General features: G+C 39.0%; 1 protein-coding gene across 3 annotated transcripts in view; it reads left to right on the top strand.

Annotated features, from left to right (window-relative positions):
- Atrnl1 (attractin like 1) overlaps window positions 1–7,427 on the top strand; it is an 833,568-nt gene extending 826,141 nt beyond the window's left edge. For all 3 annotated transcript variants that reach the window (XM_087185263.1, XM_004838867.4, XM_087185259.1), the window contains one exon: window positions 2,970–7,427. In XM_087185263.1, the coding sequence (XP_087041389.1) occupies window positions 2,970–2,993 (24 nt within the window). In that variant the 3' untranslated portion in view covers window positions 2,994–7,427. The remainder of the gene's footprint in view (window positions 1–2,969) is intronic.
- Window positions 7,428–19,473: the final 12,046 nt, after the last annotated feature.

The following is a 19,473-nucleotide window of genomic DNA, read 5'->3' as shown; positions in this document are numbered from 1 at the left end:
TCGTTCTTTATTTGGGGAAATTCACCCTATAGCAAACATAAATAAATACAAAAATAATAACAAAAAACTTATATTTAACTTGGCATTCAAGGTATCCGCACACACATAAATGCAGTTACTATGTCGATATACACACAAATGCAGTAATTATGCTTCTGTATTGTTCATAATTAAATTACAAGATTTATAAAGCTGAATAATCCATATTGGGCTACAAACTGTGTGATCTAGTAAAGGACTCAAGCTTAACTCTGTATGAAAATGTCATTGCCCCATCTATAAGACCTTGGGCAAGTGACCTTGAGTGATCTCTGAGCACACAGGGTAGAAACTGAAATATCACTGCCTGGAGAAATGCAAGATTTCCCACCCAGTTACCACCTTTCAAGGAGAAAACATGGTTGATTGTTACATTTTCATAGGAAAAATAAAAAGCTGTCAAATTAAAAATAAGCATGATTGGTTATTTTATTTGTAAATTAAATGTAGTTTTAAGAGCTGGCATATGTTTATGTTTTGGTTTTTGATTTTTTAACTGAATGTGTTTCCAAGCCTCAAAATCACTAGTGAACCCGGGACCTGTTGAAAGAGACACTAGTTTAATTAGATATTGGACTTCATACATCCTAAAATACAAAGAAATTGTGGCAGTTTTAAGTTAGTATAGAATTTTCTGTTTTGGCAACCCAATTTGTTTGCTTCTCTTCTGGCTCTATATCTTCTGTAAGGAAAATGTTTGTAGCCACAAGTGAAAGGAAAAGTATTATTTTTCAGAGCTTCTTTGAACTAGGTCATGCAGTAGTTTAATGAACAACATGATTTCATATTTGGATGGTGTGATCATTGAAATTAGTCTAAGTGGTCTCTGTCCACATTAAAGGAGACATATATTATTTGTCATATTTGGCTGTATCTGGATAAAATGGTGCCAGGAATGAAATAGCAGGAAGTTGTAGATTATGACAGAAATGTTCCAAGAGATTTGTGGAAATTTAAGATCGAACTGAACTGAATTTTCAGTTAGCATAATCACTGTCTGCGATTTTTTTTTAATGAATGCCATTCCCCTCCATTTAGACAAGAAATAAGAAAATAATTATTTGCTACAGCAGATAAGAGATGAAAACTTCTGTACTGGACAGTTTCGATGTTCACATGAGCTTTTCAAAGATCAAGAATGTAATTTTTATTTAAACTTTACACTTGCAATGTCTCTAAGAAATTCAGGATAATATTTAATACACTGAAAGAGAAAGATACTTGATAGCAAGCCTTAAAAGGTAAATGTGTATTATTAGCCTAGGTAGTAGTGATTATTGCAATTTTGTAATCCCTTCCCTCTCTAACACCTTAAATTCCTCCGTCTCCACAGACACATTTTCTTGTCTTCAATCATTCCCTCATATAATCATAGACATCCAGGTACCATATATTTAATCTGACTCTGTTGCTTCCCCTTATCATTTTCATCACCAAAATGTCTTAAATGTGGGACTTGTGCCTGTTAGCCACATTTCCTCTCATCTGTTTCCCTACTTAACTTTTAAGCTTCCATCATCAGTTAGGTTCAGAAATCGCTCACAGATCACCAGAATCTTCTTTGAGGGAATCTAACAACTTGTGCCATTGCCAGGCCTGACCCTGATGACCTGTGTGGTACTTTTTCAAACTTCTCAAGCCACCCCCTCCCCTGACTTCCGCAACACTGCACCAGCCTAGGTAACCTTCCTCGTGCCTGGCCGTGTCTGCATGGGCATTTCTTTATATTCATAAATCTCTGGAGTTCTGTTCTGGACTGATCATTTTTGAAGCTTACCTAGAATAAATTGATTCACAAGAATAAAATAATTCAATGACTTCTTAGGTGGGATAAGACCCAAAAGAGAGGCCTCCCTCCAAGAGCAGTACGTGGAGGAGACAGCTATGACAACTCAGGGATTGGGTCAGCTTGCTTCAAAGCCAAGTCTCTAAGACTCCAGAGAGAAGGGAATGAATTCTAAGTTCTTCAGTGACCTCTGTCTAAATAAGGCTAAGTGCTCTGGGCCTGGTTGTACCTATAGTGATTTGAGACATTTTGTCTAACTCAAGAACTATGAGATGCAAAAGAAACTAAGTTGACTCAGGGTATATAAATAAATAAAGCAGGGTATATAGTTGAACCATTGATTGTATAAATTTAATAAATTTTCAAACACCTCCAAAAAGCACCACCCTGGGGACGAAGCTTTTATTACATGGGCTTTTGAGAATATTCACCATCCAAATTGGAGCAAATATATATTTCTCAGTGAAAGAAACCAGTCTGAAAGGCTGCTTTTTGATTCCAACTATACGGTGTTCTGGAAAAGGAAAAACTATAGAGACTTTAAGAAAAAGATGCATTTGCTAGAGGCTTTGGGGAGAGTAATAAATCAAGGATTTTTAGGGTAGTGAACAATTCTATGTGATGATGTAATGGTGGCTACATGACATTATGTGTCTGTCAAAATCCATAGAACTGCACAACACAAACAGTAAACTATAACGTGAACTATGGACTGTAGTTGATAACCATCTATCAGTATTGGCTCAATTTTTCTGTAAGCCTGAAAATGTTCTAACTGTTAAAAAATGATATTGATATGATGAGTTTCATTCCTAAAAAATAAAAACCAAAATAATAACTTTCAAAATTCCTAGTACATCTAGAGCAAACAGTATTCAGACATAGAAATTAAGGGGTGGAGTCCTATCCACAATTGAATGTGATGTTGTTCAAACACTGGACTTGCTCAAAGTTAAAGTTACATTAACTTTGTTCACCTTGTTCTTCTTCAAGTATGAAGCGCTCTGTTTGATAACATCTGATGAGCAGCTGAACATTCATGACTAATTGTGAAGGAATAGGAAGCAGGACCCTAAGCCACCATCGCCCTGCCTCCCGGAAATGTCTAAATAAGCATTTAAATGCCTCTTGCTTTCTCTTTCAGGCCTTGCAATTGCCAGTGCCCTGATAGACATTTCACAACAGAAGCCTTCAGATAATAAAGACAAAACTTCGGGAGTCCGAAATCGAAAACACCTCTCCACACGTCAAGGAACTTGTGTCTGAGAAATGGAAATCTCTCCCGTAGATTCTGTACCGACTGACTTTGTAAATGGCTTCCGTTTTAGCTCTTCTATAACCTCACATTTTATAGAGGCCAATCTCTGTATAATCCTGGGCCAGAGTACAATTCCCTCTACATGGGCAATTTCCCAAGTGGCCAAAGAATGTTCACGAGTTTTATAAAAGCAACAGTGTTGATGGTCACAGGTGATAAAGTCAGTTTCTACAACTACTGGACCTTAGGCTTATCATAGCTAACATTAAATTACTCTGGAAAAAGATGTATATTATTTCTTAACGCAGCTGGAAATACGTAATTCATATAAATCAACTGTTTATATCCCAAGACTTTAAAGAAAGACATTTTATAATGCCTGAATGATAAAAATTGTACAGTTTTTGCCTCATAAACAAACTTAGGTCACCTATATATGAACAGAAGAACACATCCCAAGGCTTTAAATAGTATTTTTTCTCACTGTAAATGTGAAAGCAAGATTTTGATTTAGTGGGATGCAGATAATGTATTTAAATATTTCATATGACCATATCACGTCCAAACTCGAGTTGAGAATGTAATAATTTTCTACCTAACCAGAATGTAGACCAGAATAAGTCTGTTTAGAATGTGTACCACTTCACAAGAGGTTTATTAGAATGCTGAGTGTAGGGGACATTCCTGTCATCCATGCCAACTGCCTAACTCATTATCAGAGCTGATAGAGCATGGAAAAGCCTGTCCAGCAGTCAATTTTTCTCCTTCTTCCAAAAACAGCCTCCAATACCACAACCTGAAGAGAGCTGAAATAGTTATTTTATAGTATGCAAGCTTCTGCTCCAAAATGGTAATTTTTAATTGCCTAGGAATGTTTGGGTCAGTCCTAAATGATCTATCTGCATTTTTATAGCAACGTGCCATTTTATTTTGGCCTTCCTTTTCTAGCTGCTAGATTTTATTTACCTTTTACAAATGTTATGCAGTGTATGTTAGAGATAACAGCTCCCAAGTTATTATATGACCCAAGTTCTTTCCTGCCAACTATTTCACATGGAATATAAGCAGAAAAGAGTATCGTCTGGTATCGGCAGGATCCCTGTTTCCAACATGAACACATTGGTGCCATGAGAGAAATTCTCCAGTTCAAAAAAGTAAGTTCATTGTTGGCTACATTCAGCACATTCCTAATGACTTAATACTCTGAATTATGGCAGAAAGAAAAATAAAATGAAGCAGCTTTCACACTGGAACACAGAAACATTTGTGCCCTAATACTGACAACAACTCACTAAAGCTCAGACCCATTTGGAATTGCAGGATATAGAACAATGACAGATATCCAAAGCTGCTGTATACAGTGTAGTTTTATTTAATCTGACAGTCATTAAAATCTAATTGATCTTTAGTACTATATATGTACTTTTCATGTTCTTTGGATTTCTGGAAGGTAATGACATTTTACAGTTAATGCCTCGTTACTTGCATGCCATGGTTGTACAGTAGCAGAATATGACCCTATTGTGATATTAAACGTTTATTTCAAATGCCATTTATACATAGTCAGCTTAATTTAATGAGGATTGACTGTAATATATAATAGGAATGATCATACAATATGTAGTTGCATCTTATAAAAGATTGCTAGGTTGCATCTAATCATGACTATGTCATTATTTTGATAATTAGGCATTTATAAATTATAGTATATATTTCCTATGTTGGCATGTTAATTTTGCTATTTTCCATGCATTAAAAATAAGACAATTCTTAAAGTAATTTTAGTAATTTTATCTATAGCTTGTGAGTTTTAGGGGGCAAGAGAGGCCTGATTGTTTTTACTTCCCTATGATATTTTTATCTCCAAAAAATCAGTGAGCTAAGTTTGCAAATGTAGTTATCGCCAAAACAACGATCAAGTAATTTTATCAGCTTCTTTTTGGATCCTTTAAATCTTGATTTTTCTCATGGAAAAATAAATTGACAAAACTTGTCAGTACAAAGATACAATCATTTTAAAATAGAGCAGTTGCCCAATTTGTTTAATTCTCTAACAGTTTTCTCTAGAGAAAGCTTATATAACAGGAACACATAGACTTTTATGTAAAAATCTCAGTTATATCTTTAGAAAGGCTAAGCAAATAGTAGCAATACTATGAAAGAATTGTCATGTTTCATTCACCTTGAATTTTATTGGGTTTTAAAACAATTTTTATTAGTACATGTTTTCAGTACATAATGATTACATTCATTATAGGGAACTGGTACATGTACATAACACATCTCAGTTCTTGTTTTACTCCTTTTCTCCACTCCCTTTTATTTTGCCACCATCAGGCTCATTTATGTATAAATCATTATAAAGTTGAATATAATTTATACAGCTTAACAACCAGACCAAAAAACATATAAACATATAAACCAGGCCAAAAAACATAAAACATAAGACAATTATTTGAATTTTAATAAATTATGGAACATAATACAATGTTAAGTTAAAGTTGTATTATACCTTTCTAAGCCATATATTGCTAACCCCATGGCTAATTATGCATTATATTCTTTATTTATCAAAGCATTTTACTGATAATAAAATTCTTTTCCTTCACGTGAAGTTGGCTAAAAACCCATCAAGGATGAAGAATAATCATTTTGAATTTGTGTCTTGTCTTCTCCCCACACCACAAACACTTTAAAATTGGATGCTCTTATTTAAAAAAAAAAATCAAAGCACAAATATATGCAGATGCTTTCGGAGAAGTTAGCAGTTAATTGGCTAATTCTCTTGAAAACTTACCTAAGTGGAATTCTGAACATTTCAGTATAGAGTAACTGAAAAAATCTTCAGATTTTAGGATTTCTTGTTCCGCTAAGCATATAAAAATCTTGGTTAAATGCAACGTAGTTTTTAAAAATTAACCTGAGAACACTATTTGGACAGCTAAAGAATTCTTGTTAGAAAAGAATCTGTTTATGCTTACAGATCAGTTTAATAAATTTCTAAAGAGTTCAGATTCTCACTGAATGAAGAGCTATTTTAGTGATATACAGAGAAAAAATAGCAGCCATATTCTATAGTGTTCTGTTTAATAGCAAAACTGCAAGTTGAGCATATTTAAATATGTAATCGATCTTACTGTATTTCCCAGTGTCTCATTTTCTTTCAGTGTCAGTAAGACACAGGTGACTATGTCACTTAGTGTGCAGGCTGGTGCACAGGCTGGAGGACAGACCCCAGAACCAGCTTTGAGGTGAGTGCCTGGTGCTGGGGAAGCTTTGAAGGCAGGCCCAGCTTTCGCACCTGTAAAGGGAGGCAGTGAGGTAGCAGACATGAAGTTACCACAGCAGCCCTCGATGCAGCATGGCTGGTGTTAATCATGGGGTCACCAGGGCGCTCTCTTCCTACCAACTGATTTATGAGCCTGTTGTTTAATTTTCATTCACCTTCTCACCATTGTTAAAAGTCAAGCAGGTTGATGCAAAAAAGACTTCCTGAATATCTTAAGTTCCTGTATTTCTGTGATATGGAGAATTTTTTAAAAGTTACTTTTGTATTTAGGTCAATAGAGCTTTGACTCTAAATCTATATAAAGTTTCAGTTGAGCATTTTTAATGGCTATTTGATGACATTTAGACAGGAATATCAATTGTCACCTTATCACATACAAACTAGGCAAGAAGGGGCCAGTGCCTAAAATGTATTGTCATATATGGTACATCTTTTTCAGTAAGCATAAAACTATCGTTTGAAAAGTGTTTTGTATTTTTTTTAAAGATTATAGAACTGATCAAATAAACTAATTCTATTCATCTACACTTTTCACAAAATCCATTTCCAAAACCCATTTGTTATTTCATAGAGTTGGGAACTTACCCCTTCATGATAATTTGCCAGGTTAGTGTGATTCCTACCTTCAGGAGCAGAAGGATTAGGGTGGTCCTGGAGGGTAGTACAGTGATTCTTACTAAGGGGCAAATTAGGGGAACCCTGTTCTGGGCCAAAGAGCAGCCTTTATCTACAATTACAGGGAGTTCTTTAAATAATGAAGTTATCACCCTAATTCAAAATGCTTTACATAATTTTCCAAGGAATACAAGCCATCTGGTTGATACTCGGCAGTGTTTTCATTATAGTGTGCATTTAATATTTCTGTTTTATCAAATTTTCTAAATTAAGTAGTAGAACCATAGCTACTATCAGTATATATGTAAAGAGGTGTGCATGCCAGTGTTAAAAACAGATCGTGTAAAAGTTCAAATCTGCTTTAAAAAGCCAACATTTCAGAATATAATGTGCTATTAATCAGGACTTTAATTATTGAAATAAAACATTGCCTCTTCCAACCCCTACTGCCATATGCAGTTTTATTTCTTTTAACCCTTTGAAGATCGTACAGGAAAAATCACTGCAAGAACCTGAAAAAGCACGTCTCCACATAAAACTTGGTTGTAAAATGTGTGTTGCTGGATTTCCACATGGTTCTCTCCTGCTTTTCACCCAGTTCTCCTTGAGCTTTCTTCCACGCGCACTTTTGATGGCATGCTGAGCACTTGGAAGGCTCCTGAGGATGCAAGGCAAAACTCACAAGAGACTGAGCAGCTAGGCTCCGGCTATGGCTGGAGTCTGTCCCTGGCCCTGTGTTTTATGTTTACAGAAACTGTTCTTAGCAAAAACGTCAGCCTGTGAGCCCAGAGCAGCTATGGCTAATTGAGTTTTCTGAGAAAAGCCTTTACATTTTGGGGTAAACTTTGGGCTTAGTGACTGTGTAGCCATCTGAGTGGAAACCTTATGTAAGTGGCATTTCTCTGCCAGGTCTCTGGGGCATTTCTGGGAAAGAGCAAAGCAAGAAGGACCCAGTCCCACAGAAAGATCAAGAGCCTGTGACCCTCCTGAGCTGAGGGCCTCATGCACACCAGATACCAGGATCTTGACCTGAGGCCACACTGGGGCTAGCTCTGCCTCTGCTTTCGGGGATGTAACTGGGATTCCTCTTCCAAAGGAAGCCTTCTATCACAGTTTCCAGGGGCCAGGCCAGGGAAAGAATCCGAGAACAAGAGGCCCCATTTAACTCTGAGCAACATGCCCAGTCTGGTTAGCATCTCCCAACAGCAATAAAAAACAGAATCTTTGGGAGAATCCTGGGCAAAAGTGTGCCAGAGCTGACTGCATCTTGGAGCCTCTTTCTTTTGCAACAATAGGCAGCAGCTGTTCTGTGATCCTCCAAGCCACACACTGCTCTGCAGCTTTCTGTTGGTGGATCAGAGCCTATGCAGGGATTTGGAGGTTTTAGCTCAAATTGACTTTTCTCTGGCAGAAAGGGTCATTTGCCTAGAAATCTGAGTGGCTGCAGTGAATGATAGGCATTCTTTCAGCTCCAACTCACAACCCTGTGATAAACACACAATTCCCTCTCTCAGTTCTTACTTCCTCACTCGCTTAGAGTCAGGGCACCTGATATAACCACGGCAGCCAAGGTATTGTGGAGCTTTAATTTTGAAGCCCTGCTATGACAACAGATAGTACTATTTGGTTTTCCAATACGAAGCTACATTATAACTTTGAATAAGGTTCTATAAATTACCCCCCTTCCATTCTAATCTGCCTGCTTCCTAGCACTTACCCTCTTCATTGAGGAAATAATTCTCATTCAAAGATTGGATTGGAGCAGTTCTAACTGAACAAGAAACCAAACCCCTCAAACAGCATTACAGAAACACTATATTCAACTCATGAGAAAAAGGTTTAGCCAGTATTATTTTTGGCAGAAGTGATATTTTCACCCAGGCAAGGTAGTTGTCTAAACAGCTTCTCTAAACCAGCTGTGTGTGTGGTCAGATAAAGAATCTTGCTCTAGAAAATCCTCCTGGGAATATAGCATTAGCCTCCAAATTCTTGTAAGAGTTCTTTGGGCTTCTATAGCCTCTGTTTCCTGAAGATGTTTTAAATTTTGTGTTTTAGGGTGATGTGTAAGCTATCTTAAAACAGATCCATCGTGGGGAGGCGCTCAAATTGTAATGTAGATTCAAATGTCAGCTTTTTTGTAATGACTTGGCTCAGTCATCTAAGCCATTTATAAGTAAACTGGCCTAAAAATGCTCACCTATGTCATGTGCATTTTGTGATAGACTTTGTTATTGGTGTTGCTGTTGTTGTCTAAATGGGAAGCAGACCATAGTTAACTATTTTATTTTACTATCAGAAGGTCCAAAGTTAAATTCAGTGAATCATGAGCATTGATCTTTCTCCTGAATTTTTTTTTTTGGGGGGGGCTATGGGGATCGAACTCAGGACCTTGCACTTTCGAGGCACGCAGCATCACCACTGAGCTAAATACCCGGCTGAATTTTTTTTTTTTTTTGGAAGGGGTAATACTAAAGTGCATAGATTTGCCAAATTTCTTAAATAATTGAACTGTCATTGAAACCAGTGGTTTGTGCTGCCTGGTGAGTCAGAGGCGTGCTTTCCAGATTTTTATAGTATCTATAACATTTTACGTATTACCTTCTTCAACTTTAAATGGTAATTTTATACCAAATACCAACAGATTGTGTTAGATTTTTCTTTCCCATCATCACATATCTCTCCTGACCCCTCATCAACTACTCAGCTCATTTTCCCTATCTGCAGACAAGCACACCCATACTTCTTTCTATCCTTCCCTTAAAAATAAATAAATAAATAACATAACATAACATAAAATAGGTCTTGCACATCGTTCCACTGTGACAATGAACGGAGGCAGCAGTAATCTTTTCCTTTAGATCAGCTTGTTTGAAATACGATGGCACTTAAAACGGAAGGCCAGCTGGAAGGACAGCAGTAAAAACACCAGCTCAGCTTGAAACAATTTGATTTCAACATGAAATGAATTACCTTGCCACACAAACAGATAAAGCAAACCGGATATGCTACTTATCAAGTTCTTCTGAAAGTCAGAACTCTGGGTTCAGTTGATGCTTATTGCCTGGTGAGGATAGAAGGAAGAAGGAGTATATCCAGATGAACAACAGACATCTGTATGAAGATTGACTGGGAAGAAGGAACAAACCCTGAGTCTGCAGCGTCCAGTCCTTGCTGGTTTCTGAAGTGGCAGCTCCAACTTGACCTTCATGATCAACACCATCAGGGTGGGCTGTCAAGGAAGCAGCCTGTCCATGACAGAGAGCTACCAAGTAGCACCATTCTGTCTTTCAGAAGCAAAGTCTATGATAAGCTGGTCAAACCAGAAGTTTGTAATGGCATATAAAGATGCCTTGGGTTTTATACACAAAGTGCAATATTTTGGTGACATGATTTTTTATTTTCACAACAATGTCCAGAAGATGGATATGTGGCAACCTTTTTATTAATAATTCTTATAAGGGACCATATATCACTGAACAATTTTGGTTTTGCATATTAGTGAACTGAGAATTATTGAGTCCTAAAGCGGAAGACACAGAAAGGCATAAGATACCTTCATGGGAACCCTTTTGGGGAAAAACAGTTTTTCTTAGTTTTTCAAAGCATTATAATAATGCCTATAGTCTGCCATACTTCATACTGCCTTAATACAATTCATAGAAGCATTCTATTTTTAGTAAAAATTACATATTATTGATGGAGTCTTGATAATCATCCTTATGTATTCTAGGCTCTAAAGCACTATTAGCAATATTTACAAAGATTAATCAAGTTTATCATCTTGTAACTTGACAAGGATGATTAATAAATTCTAAAAGGTTTATAATCTAAGTTCTTGGTGTAAACTTTAGTTCAATTTGTCAGATGTGTCACTTTGCACCACAAGTTTCAGAAGCTGAGTCTTAAATACTTTAAAACTCAGAGTGGGTGGGAAATAGTAGCACCGTTAGACAGGTTATTTTATCGGAAGGAGTATATAAACTATGTAGTGAACCAAAAATAGCCAATGAAATAGAAGAAACTGAAGGATTCTATTGATTTTTTTTAAGGACTGTTGAGGAAGCATGATTTGATTGTTAAATGGAAATCGGGAAAACTAGAAAGAAACAAAGATTCTACCATCAGCTGAATGACTAAAATTTGCCATGCTTACCACCAGCATAGAAAGATGAGAATCTGCTCCTACTTCCTCCAGGAAGCTTGTGATGAACAAGCTTCCAGATCCTCAGAAGCTCAGCTCCAGCCTCACAGCACTCATATCAGAGGGCTCCGAGGGCTTTGTGTACAAACAGACTGTAACACTCTTTGGGTCATTATACTCTCATAAAAATTGGTTTTCTAGTGACATTCCCATAGTTATGATTAAATGTTGTCCAGCTTTTTAAGGTAGAGGGACATATTGTATCTCACTAAGGTATAAGAGTGGCCCTGACTACTGTGTTGGTGCATACAGAATAGAAGAACTACAGTACCTTGTCACACTCTGAATTCTCATCTGTAGCTATTTTAGGACCTTTAACATTTTGACCCACTCTTAAATGATAAAGTCACTCATCTATACATGAACATCTGAAATCTCATCAGATGATAACATAAATGAGATATTGTATGCAAAACACTGAAATATGTATCCAAAATAATAACTCACATGGTTTCTCTATCAATATAGGCAAGCATTGAAATCTGTATCCGAAATAATAGCTCACATGCTTTCTCAATCAATATAGGCATAGATAACACGCTTTTAAAGCTTTCAACAAAATACTAAACTAAAACATATTCCTCTCTTCCTGTTAGTCATTATCTAGATATTTTTCTCATAGATAAACAATCTACAGTGTGTTTACTGAAGCTTGCACTGGCATTCCCCAGTAGTGCTTGCAACTTGAGTTTTATTCCAGCAGCTACACGAAATGAGTCCACAGCGCAGAGCAGGCAGCCCCTCTGGAACCTGAGATTATTTGTTCCCTCACTATTCTAAAGGTAATTAAGGAGCATTGCATGTTTCTCAATTAATGATTTCTCATTCAACAGGGGATCTTTGATGCTAATTTGTTTTAATCAGGGCAGAGGCTGCTCAAAAACTCTAAACAATTCAGTGAAGAGGAACTAGGAATTTTTAATCAAGTGGAAGAGATTTAAATGCTATAAGGAACACATCTATCATGTGCTTTCGATTCCTGTTCATTTAACTATGTTCTGCTGGTTTCATAAACCAGTGTGAAATTATTAAATAGAGCATATTATACTACACAGTACAATTTTTCCTCCTCTATTTGTGGGCATATATAAAATGGACTTTAACTTCTCCCATGTAAAGCATATTTACATTTGACCTTCATTTCTTTCCATATATAGAATATATTGATACATGCATTACCCTTTATTATATACTACAGTAAAAGTAGAAAATGTTTATGCAAGAGTATGTTTGCATGTATGTAGTAAAAGAACGATGCAAAAAACATTATGAATTTCCCTTAAATTTAAAATATTCTTTTCATCCCTTTGACAGCTATCACTGAATGGTTGTTCCCAGTCTGAGCAGCTGAAATCAAGTTGCATTATGTACACAGAAACAGGCTAAAGGGCAGTGCACTACAGCACAGTTAGACCTAGTTTTATAAAAATGACTTTAGTGGAGACTTTGACTTATGAAAGTAAAGACTCAGAGTAGTGAAGTTAAAGTGGCTGCCTTTCTTCTCTAATTATCAGGTTTAGTCTCATCTGAATGTTTCCCAATCAAAGCTACTTTACAGAATGTCAATCACATAAAAATAAAGTTTAGGGTGTTTTTTTTTTCTTCCTCTGCTTGAATATAGAAAAATCTCAGCAAGAACTTGAGAGCCCTAACTAGATAGAATCTTACTATTTCACCATATTGAAATAAGTGACAGAATCCACTTCTTGTTTTAAACCAGTGGTTTTTGGTTTGAACCAGTTGAGAGTCCATCAGAATCAGCTAGGGGGAGGCTAAAACAGATTACTGGGGCCCATTCACAGAGCTTCAATAAAGCAGTGCTGGGATCCAAAGATTTTCATGACTCACAAGTTCTTAAATGATGCTGGGCTCAGGAACTCAAAATTGAGGACCAGAGAACAATGAATGGACACTCTTCCTGTATTCCGATATATCTTCCACAGGTTCTCTGCAAAAGTAGGCAGGCCTCCTTATGTCTTTGAAGAGACTCCAGGGTACCTTTCTGGATACAGATGGGCAGGGGCTAAGAGGTGGACCTGGGTAATAGAGATGACATTGGTGTCTGTATTTTAATTCATGGAGATCCATTGAAGGGCTTTGCAAGAATGACAAACATTTGAAGATGAACTTTCAAATGGCAGTGATGACTTGCTACACTTGGGCTAATCAACAATGCCAAAAGCCAAACTGGCTTGTGAAAAACTGCACCAGAATAACATTTCCAGCCCTAAGAGTGATCTGGGGATCTGATGGGCACTCACGTTTTTAATAGAGGCCCCAATTAATTCCTTTTTTAAGGCAACAAAAGTCTTTCACTCTGCAAAGTGTGTGTCCAACACAGTGCAAGGATTCATTCTTAACAGAAAACTGGGAAAACTCTACTTAAGAACCAAATCTTTTTCCTTAGAACTATTCTTTGTAGAGGTGTTAAATTTGGCCATCTAGAGCTTCTGGGGGCAGGGCCTTCCTAAAGCTCGCTTGGGCAGGTGCCCCTCACCCAGTCTGATCCCCTTTGCCCAGGCATCACTGACAGATGGCTCAGTTGCCTCGGTGGATATGAACTGGCACCATGTGTCTCTCAGCCTGGTGTGATAAGTTCAATTATGAGTTGCTTTGGTTTTGTCAATGCTGTTGTTCCTTTCCTACTGTCACATTGTAAGGCAGCTGGGGGAGGTGTGGGGAAACCAGGTCCTTATGTATACATTTTAATGGTTACTTAATTGCATTTACTTTACCCTTAAAATTAGTTTTTGAAAATGAAGCTAATTAGTAGACAAGCAATCAAATCAAAAGAATGCCCTCTCGTAAAATGTATCTAGCTTCTGAAAGTTCAAATATTCGATGGCACCCACTATGGGTCAGGCTGTATGCTGTTTTGTTTAATCCTCCTACAACCTACAACCTCCTTAACCAGGAATATTAAGAGTCTCAGTTTTACTGAGCTTACAATATTGGCCTGCCTAAGCTCACATGGCTAACAAGTGATAGATATGGGAAAGACTCTACACAGTGAGCTGCTTCCTCCAAACCTGCTGTACTTATTTCCACAAAACCTTCATACAGTGGCAAGAAAAATGATGCCAGAAATTCTGGTCATCATTGTCTTACCATAGATTACATTGACAGATACACTTCTCATTGAAGGGATATCTTCCCTTTTCTACAGAGCAGTCTTATCTTTCAGAGGTGTCTTGTCCCTCCCATGGACAGGAAATGAGCTTTGTTTTCCTTTAACTCATCATAGTGGCAGGCAGTCTCAGACTCTGAGATACCCATGAACCGTAGTGCCAATGAGTCGGCCTAGTTAATCACACAATCGTCATCGTGCGTGTTTGTGGGCTGGCTTTCCACCCGATCGATCATGTCATATTATTGGGTCACAAAAGTACAAGTGATCTAATCGAGGTGACTTTTGCTTTAACAAGTTACATACAGATATGATTCAATCATATTGTTGGTACTGCACTTTGCTAGGATTCACAAATCTCTAGACTGTAGTTGCAATGTTTGGCTCAGCCCAGTGCAAAAATGTGTCAGCATGGTCGGTGGCCAGAGCTGTTGTTGAGACTCACAGTCTGTTTTTACTGCTTAACTTTGATGTTAAGCACAGTACCCTTCTGTACTCCACAGACCTTGACTGAGCTGTTGGCTCTGTCTTGCACCATCACTTACCTCCCTCCCTGTATCCCCAAACTATGGAGAAATGAAGCACAGATTATCATGGGTGTGATAGGTCGTATTGGTATCAAACCACAAGTTGCTGTGAGAGGCATTAAAACCTTTCCTGGAGCTCTAGTTTTGCCACCCTAAACAGTGTGTAAGTGTGGAGTCTTCGCTATACAAATTCCCCAACGACAGAAAATGACACAGAGCCCTTCTCTGTTAGTGTTCATGGGAGCAAGCAGCTTACTCCATTCTTTAAATCCTAGCCTCAGTTTCCTCACCTGTTTACTGCAGGCTCTTTTCATGACATAGTGGTTGATCCTCTCTGAGTTCTTATCTGGGATCAAACTATTGTGCTCACCTGGTTTGATTTGCCTTACACTTCCACAATAGTGGCTCTCAGAAGACTGTGCTAGAAGCTGTCAGGACAGTTCAGCCTTGTAAGACCTACAAGTCCTTAAGATGGCACACGCATCTTCCTACTGGGACTGCCTTGGTGATCCCTGATTGGAATCAGAGCATACTGAAAGAAATGGGTATTGCAGAGTTCTCACATACTTTCTTCCTCTTTTTTAACAGAGAACCCTTGCATGGTACATACTTCAAATATTCCTCATTCACCACTGCCAAAATAATAAATTCTTATTGTATTTCTCAGTGAAACTTAATTTCTACCCAAAGGACAGCATATCATAATTTCATTGTTTCAGCTGTGTGTTGAAACTTCATTACCTCTAAAGGGATTTTCTAAAATACATTCTTTCTACTCAGAGGATAAAACGAGATGTAGAGAATTCATAAATTATTTGGGCATCAAAATATTTGGTATAAAGAACTGCTAGCTAACAGAGACAGGAATGTCAATGCCCTTTAAGAACAATTTTCTGAAAAGACTGCTGGAAATATTTTTTGTATTGGTCAACTTTCAAAAGAAATGCCACCATTACTTTATGGTTATTTTTAAGGAGAATAACCATTTTTCCTTTTGTGGCCAAAATACAGGATAATTCTCCAGCAAACCTAGCCCTCACCGCCTAGAAACACACAAACATGAGATAACTAGCTAGTGTGTTTGCATGCAACATGCAGATTGATGTTGACCTAGATACCTCTCTAAAATTAATTTACCAGCACTGCACTGGGCCTAGCTAATACTCTAACAAGTGTTTCTTTCTTTAATGATGAGCACGAGCCCTGAGGGGCTTGAGTTTGATAGAAGTGACAGCTCCACCTAATGAGGCAGGCTCTTCCAAGTGCTGGTGTGCTGACTCAGAGAACAGGACAGCGCCGGGTGGTGGGAGAGTTGTCAGACAAATCAGGAGCCTTCTAGATTAAAAGTTACATAGCTAATCAGTGCTGCAGGCACCATTTCACCATGTCCCAAAGGTGGTGGGGACTCCTTTTCAGATTTATTTCTTAAAAGAAACATCAGCATGGCGCCTAAAATTCACAATATGAAATAAGCTAATGCCCTACCCCTTAGATTATCTGACATGATTTGAATTCCATATCATTTGAATAAAGGCATTTATTTACTTCTTTCTTACTTTCCCCCCTTCAGCCTCATGAAGATCCATCATGTTCCAGAAACCACACAGGGCATTGAAATCTTTGTCTTTCAAATGTGCTCAGAAATAAAATGGCAGATGTTGGTGTATTTCTAAGATCTTGCACAATTAAGTCTGATATCAATGAGGGAATTCAAACAAACAATCCAGGAAGAAAAATAGGTATTTTATGTCTGTTTGCCTGAGATATTCTTTAAAGTACTTTAAGCTACCCTCAGGATTAATTAATCATGTGGCTCATTGCTGTGCTGCACGGAGCCAAGGGAGCAACCCTTTTATTGGGAAGTGGCTGCCAGACCGAGGTGTAACCAACCTGAAAGAAGCACAAGGAGAGAGGCACACGTGACCATCTCTAAGAATAGGGGTAGTGAGGAGACAGTTTAGCAGTTCACTGTGAACACCAGAATCCTAATTACTGCGGGTAGCGTTTACCCAAGTCAAGCATCATCAGATGTGCAGGGACTGGTAGGTCTGTGACTTACAAAGATGATTAAAGAATTCTCTGGCTCTGTTAGAAACTCCAGAATGAGAATCAAAGGCCCCTTACTATACAGTCACACTGCACAAATACACACGATGGGGTGCCATGTTGTGAGGTTCAGATGGCCAGTTAAAGTTGCTCCTTGCTGTGAAGAATTGGTGGGTCCCTAGGACCCTTGTAGTGGGATAGCTGGACTCAGGTTTTCTGTACCTTGACCCTGTCCTGTTGGTTTCCTCTGAGAATCCTGTTTATTTTGTCACCTAGAGTGTATTGCACTACAATAACAGACAACCTGAGTAACAGAGGGATAAACCATAAGGAACTTGCAGTTCACTTAACAAGAAAATGACCAGGGGTCATTTCATGTTTTCAAGATGCTTCTCTGTTCCTCATCCTGAGAGGATCAGCCTTTACCCTCAAGTGTGTTCATCTTGGTCACAAGATGGCTGCCATGGCTCCAGGCCTCACATGACTTTATAAAAAGCAGGCAGACATGAAAAGGGAAAAATCTGGCTTTCTTTTTAGAATTCTCCTGTCTTTCATTAGGAAGGTAAATTCCTCAGAAGCTAACATGACCCTTTATCATATCTTCTTAACTTTCCATGGCTAAGACAGTCACATGATATTCCCAGACCAATCCCTCGTGAGGAGAATGTGATTGGTTCAATTAATTTAGACCCTTTCTATCGAAGTCTGACACCCAAGGCAGGACATGGCAACACCAGAAGCATGTTAGAACAGCACGATCTCCGACTCCTCCCAGACCTACTGCTCCCAAGCTGCATTAAACAAGAGCCCCCTCTGGCCATGTGGACAGGGGAAACTCCAGGAAAATTAAAATTATGTTATCAAGAAAAGGTGGAAATGCTTTGGGGGTAGGCAGCCATCATCTTCGCCACAATCTTCACATCCCTTGTCACATATACTTACATTGTCATTTGTCCTACTGACTACTACTTTCTCTCCAAAATGCGCTACAGTATTCTCACTGCTCATGTTGCCTGCTGGCCAGAGAACAGGTCTTCTTGAATGGGCCTGCGGCACTTCCCTTTGTCTGCAGGTACTTTGACTGGATTAATAATCTCCCTGAGTGCTGAGACAAAGGACATGTATGTCACCTGTTCCCTTTAACGGGAAGTCACTTTCTAAGTGGAGTCCAAACTGTAACTGGCCCTCCGTGGCATTATGCTAAAAAACAGCCTTCAAATAGTCATGGCCTTATTCCTGCAGGCTGCACATGGTTCCCAACATGGCAAAAGAGACTTTGCGGATGTGTGGCTGATGTCAGGATTTGGATGTGGAAAGATTGCCCTGGATTATCCAACTGGACCCTAAATGTGATCTCCAAGAGTCCTATGAATGAAGCAGAGGGAGATTTATGCAGAAGAGAAGATGGCAATATGATAATCGAAGCAAAGACCAATGATGCCACCATGAGCCCAGTAATGGCACTGACCGCCAGAACAGGGACGGGGCGAGGAATGCACTGTCCCTAACCCCTCCTTGACTTCACCCTAGAGGCCTCACTGTGAATTCCTGTCCTCTGGAGTTGTGAAGGAACACACTTCTGCTGCTTTAAGCCACTAGGTCTGTGGTCATTGGTCAGCAAGCACAAGAAATGAGGCCCTCATCTTGCAGCCCCTGACCTTCCCTGATCTACAGCTTTAAAGGTGGCAATGTTACCTTTTCTTTATTTTAATGTAATTTACAGGTGGAATTATCAATGGGGTTATTCAAGGCCCACAGATATTTTTATTGGGTTAGGATAAGAATTAGACTCCAGGAAGCTGAGACAGACTTGCCTTGCCCACCATGGCTGCAGGTCTGTGGTCGCATCATCATCTCGCCCCAGAGGAGCAGGTGGCAATGGCAGGAAGGGCCTGATGGTAGCAACCCCTGCACACACGCAACTTGCTTGACTTCAGAGGCTCCTAGCGTAGAAAGAGACACTATTGGAAAGCCAACTGTTCGTGTTTCCATGTTCCATTCTGTAGTGAGCTGAGTAAATTGTACTTTTCTCCTTCAAAACTATTTGATGGACCCATAAAGACTAAGAAAGTTCAAAGCAGCAGCTGTGGGGAGACAAAAGTTGCCCTGGGTGGTCATAAGCAATGTCAAAGAGGCACCAGACAGCTCTGGCAAAGACAGAGAGGGACTGGGAAAGACGCACACAAAGTGGGGACTGCGGCCAGAGTGGGCAGAGGCCACGGCTCAGGCCAGTCAGAGGAGAGGGAACTTCTTCAGACGGGAAGGCCTGACCCCAGTTAGGAGGAGGAGCCACCCCTGCGCTGGCACGCTTGTGCTGATGGAGGCTTTTAAAGAGGCTCTTTGGACAGTGTTCATCTCAGGCCATTGGGACAGAGATGCATGAGGGTCTGGACTGAGGGAGACTAATGTGAAGAATAATTGTTTTCACTGCTGGGAAAGAGGGGAGAAGCTGTCACAATCTTGCAAGCACAGCTTCTTCTCAGAAACGTGCTCTCAGACCTGAAGTCTGCTCCTGTGCTCCATGTTCCTCTAAATGGCAGTAATGCTGGGCACCCAGCCACGCTCTTCCACTGCTAGTGAGTCCA

The sequence above is a fragment of the Heterocephalus glaber genome, unplaced genomic scaffold (genome assembly GCF_053883595.1).
Source record: "Heterocephalus glaber isolate CG9 unplaced genomic scaffold, H.glaber_assembly_v1.0 deba00001497, whole genome shotgun sequence".
Classification (NCBI taxonomy): domain Eukaryota; kingdom Metazoa; phylum Chordata; class Mammalia; order Rodentia; family Bathyergidae; genus Heterocephalus; species Heterocephalus glaber.
This window is presented reverse-complemented; position numbering and strand designations above follow the sequence as displayed.